The sequence below is a fragment of the Lactuca serriola genome, chromosome 4, assembly GCF_051521515.1.
Source record: "Lactuca serriola cultivar US96UC23 chromosome 4, Lser_US96UC23_V15, whole genome shotgun sequence".
Classification (NCBI taxonomy): domain Eukaryota; kingdom Viridiplantae; phylum Streptophyta; class Magnoliopsida; order Asterales; family Asteraceae; genus Lactuca; species Lactuca serriola.
In genome coordinates this window covers 73791884-73795461 of record NC_136411.1, presented here as the reverse complement: position 1 = coordinate 73795461, position 3578 = coordinate 73791884, and the positions used below count along the sequence as shown (strand labels likewise).

Genomic DNA, 3578 nt, shown 5'->3' with positions numbered 1-3578 from the left:
TTATATCATTTATATTATATATTTATACAACATGTATATATGAGATTATTAATACTATATGGAACTGATATCATAAAAAGTCATATAAAAACATAATATAATCTATATATAATATTTTAATAAAGTAATACGGAAACTAGAAAGTGTCAAATTGTCATCGTAATTGGTTTCTAAATCCTGAAAGAGATGTTGTCATTTGTTGCTTTGTAGTTTATAAATAATTATATTTATTATTTGGACTTATCAAGACTAAAAGGGTACTGGACTGATTAAAAAAATAAAGATTTAATATTGAAATAGCACACAATCGTTTTATTTTTGTCAAATAGCCCAATGTGTACGAAGTTGTAAAAGCTGGTGTAGCGTCGCTATATGCTGATGAGGTTCACGGTAATAGCGGTCAATAGCACTGTTAATAGGGTCACAACTATTCGTAAACACTAATAGCGCTATTGATAGCATAGCATGCAAGTCTTTAGACAAACTAGTAGTTCTCTCATACAAACTTACTGATATTCATTTATCAAAACAGTGGCAATAAAAAAGGAATTATTAAACACATTTATGAGTTTAATACAATACAATGTAGTATACATGCAACAAAACGTATTACATTTACAGCTGAGCCAATCGGTTGATATCCATCGGATACGCATCTGATGCTGACTGAGCATTATAAGATCTCCTGCCAACAATCACATTCGCTGCTTCAGTAGGGTGAAAAGCATCCCAAAACAGATAAGCATTTCTATTTTGACAAGGTCTTTGACCAGGAAGACAAGTAATTTGGCCATTGTTCTTTCCCACTCCACAGCACCCGGCATTTGTCACAGTGAAACCTACACAATTCAATCAAACACATTAATCCAAGTTTCTTTAAAAAACCAGCCGCTAGAATTGGAAGCGTAAAAAAACAAAGTATATATGTACCATAAGACCGAGGGCTACTGATCAAGCTTTGGAAAATTCCATAATTGTTGATATAGATGAATTTAGCGTCCGTTAGTTCTCTGTTAAACGTATCCACAAGAGATCTGAGCTGGTTGTTGAAGATCTGGTTTGCAGAGTTGATCTTTGCCACACATGTAGTTCCATCTGGGCTATTTTGAGCCAATGCATTTGGACTACACCCAATCTGTCCGATCCCATTCAACACAAGTTTCCTTGCTCCGTAGTTATACAATTCCTGAAATTTGTACCAAAAATCATATTTTTTTTTAACTAGTCATGCATACATGTTCCTTTAAGATCATTCATAAGTTGGGTAAAGAAGTGTACGACTTACTCTTACTAGCTGAGAATATTGTTGAATGAGTACAGACGCATACTGTACGGGTGTAAACTGTCGGCTAGTTTGGTAGTAAGTAGGCATGAAATAGTTATTAAGGTAATCATTGCTTCCTAATCCAACCGAGTATATGCATTGTCTAAGATAATTTGCTGCTGAAACTTCGTCTCCAAGTATACCCACCACTTGTGACACTGTATTTTTGTAATTATTTACCTGCCCACCAAAGCTAATTCGAGCACCCTATAATATAAAACATTAAAGAAAAAGATGTGAATTCTTTATCTTTTAGTAGTATTTAATTATGGTGATGAAAACAAAGTTGATATAAGAATGTGATTTTAAAATGTTAGAAAATGCGTACCAATTGTCGGCCAGTTTCGTCTCTGATTCCAGCGGCTGCCGATGCATAATTCACACCCCTAAGTATGGCCTGGCCCCTAACATTTGCATATGGTGGAATATAATCATCGAAACCCAAAAGCTCAGCTGAAGATAAAGTAATTTGCAGATTAATACATAGTAATGTTATAATGATAGTAATTAAATAATAGGAGACGAAAGTAACTAATATTCGATTTAACATGACATAATTGTCGTTATATTAATAACTATAAGAACATATCTAGCTAGCTAGATTTATCTTAAGAGTAATTATTGTTTTTTATAAAAGATTTCAAAAATAAACTATACATGTAAATTAAATTTAATACAATTGTAATAAATGTTTATGTTAAGTATAGGAACAATTGATAGCAAAGAAAACGAATATGAAGCTTACCAACTGTATCAACTACTGTTCTTCCATTGGAAAACCTTCCCGTGGGGCCACCTGGGAAATCAATGCCATAAGGAAAGTAATTGGCTCTAGCCAACGATGCGATTCCGTTATTATTCCCATTATCCACCAAAGAATCACCAAAGATAAAGTAACATGGAACTTGAGGATCACCATTAACCCCAAAAGAAACCATTTTCAATGCAAATATGATTGCAATTACATGCATAACCAACCATTTCTTTTGCTCGTTTGCCATCTCTATAAATGCAGCAAAAGTTATACTTCAAACACAAGAGATGTTATAAAGAGCAAAGTGTCCTTGGAAAAGGTGATCAAGTGTGTGATATAATTTAATGTTTAGATTGTTGTCTATATATATACACGAAGTGTGTGTATGTATGTGTTTGTTTTAACAGTGGAAAAATGAATGGGATGGACGACGACTATTGTGTTTATGAAGTTATACAGTTGAGCAGTTAGATGGATACATTAATTACACGCGGAGATAATGTGGATTTCAATAGTGAGCACAAGTTCTTCTGCACACCTCCTCTTGAGCTTTATTTACTTTTCTTTTTTTCCTTACGATTTTTATATACAGTTTTGAGGACCATGTTCAATTGGTGCGGTATTTGCTCATCCACAAGCAAATGATTAGTATGCTTAGAAAATCAGACAATACATTACTATCAAGAAACTTTATTTTATTCCACATTGATTTTATTAATTGTAAATCTGATGCTAGTATTATTCCGGTCATGGTATATGAATTGAATACGCTTTGCATATTCCGCCAGGTTGTGAAAAAATAATATATTGTGGTAAAAGCGAGTGACAAAATGTATGTTGTTGAAATTAACTAAGGCATTGCAATATGAAATTTGGATGGTTTATTTGCTTCAAATTCTTTTACATTATCATATCATATCATATTATAATATAAATGAAACATTTTAATTTTCACCACAATCATTTGAAATTCTAATGCGTTTTTTATTTTACCATATTAATTTGAAACACCCATTACTTTTCAAATTTTTTCTAATAATGATTATAAGTTGATTAATAAAGTTAAATAAATATCAAACTAAAATGTAATCATATATAAACTAAATTTCAATATTAAAAAATATATATTACTTCTACATATAAATTTGTGTTTTTTAACATTTAACATATTATACTTAATTTATTAATTTTAATATATTGTTGGATGTAACCATTATCATTTTAAAGCTATAAATTTTGAACAATTTGTATAAAATACTTAAATTATTAATTTAAATATCATATTGCATAGTCAACTTAAATATAAATTTTAGTTTAACTTAAACAACCCAAAAATATATTTTGTAAATAATTAAAAGTGATAAATTATAATGTCTTTCTAATAATGACTATAATTTTGTTAATGAGGTTAAATAAATATCAAATCTCAAGTGTAACCATAAATAAACTAAATTTCAGTAGTAAAGTAATATTTTTACTTCTACTCTTAAAGTTATGACT

At 30.4% G+C, this 3578-nt stretch overlaps 1 protein-coding gene across 1 annotated transcript; it reads right to left on the bottom strand.

Annotated features, from left to right (window-relative positions):
• Nucleotides 1-491: 491 nt before the first annotated feature.
• LOC145101898 (GDSL esterase/lipase At1g29670-like) lies at nucleotides 492-2476 on the bottom strand. Its single transcript, XM_079039203.1, has 5 exons — nucleotides 2070-2476; nucleotides 1653-1777; nucleotides 1286-1531; nucleotides 931-1186; nucleotides 492-839 (listed from the first exon to the last, which is right to left on the bottom strand). The coding sequence occupies exons 1-5, from the start codon at nucleotides 2323-2325 to the stop codon at nucleotides 616-618; spliced, it is 1107 nt and encodes a 368-aa protein (XP_078895329.1). The 5' UTR covers nucleotides 2326-2476; the 3' UTR covers nucleotides 492-615.
• Between the last annotated feature and the right edge of the window lie 1102 nt (nucleotides 2477-3578).

What these genes read in the sequence shown, in the direction of transcription:
- LOC145101898 (XM_079039203.1), bottom strand. Translation starts at nt 2,325, where the DNA reads ATGGCAAACGAGCAAAAGAAATGGTTGGTTATGCATGTAATTGCAATC. An exon ending in AACAGTAGTTGATACAGTTG is followed by an intron (nt 1,778 to 2,069) that starts GTAAGCTTCATA and finishes CTTTATCTTCAG; the next exon opens with CTGAGCTTTTGGGTTTCGAT. An exon ending in AATATTCTCAGCTAGTAAGA is followed by an intron (nt 1,187 to 1,285) that starts GTAAGTCGTACA and finishes TACAAATTTCAG; the next exon opens with GAATTGTATAACTACGGAGC.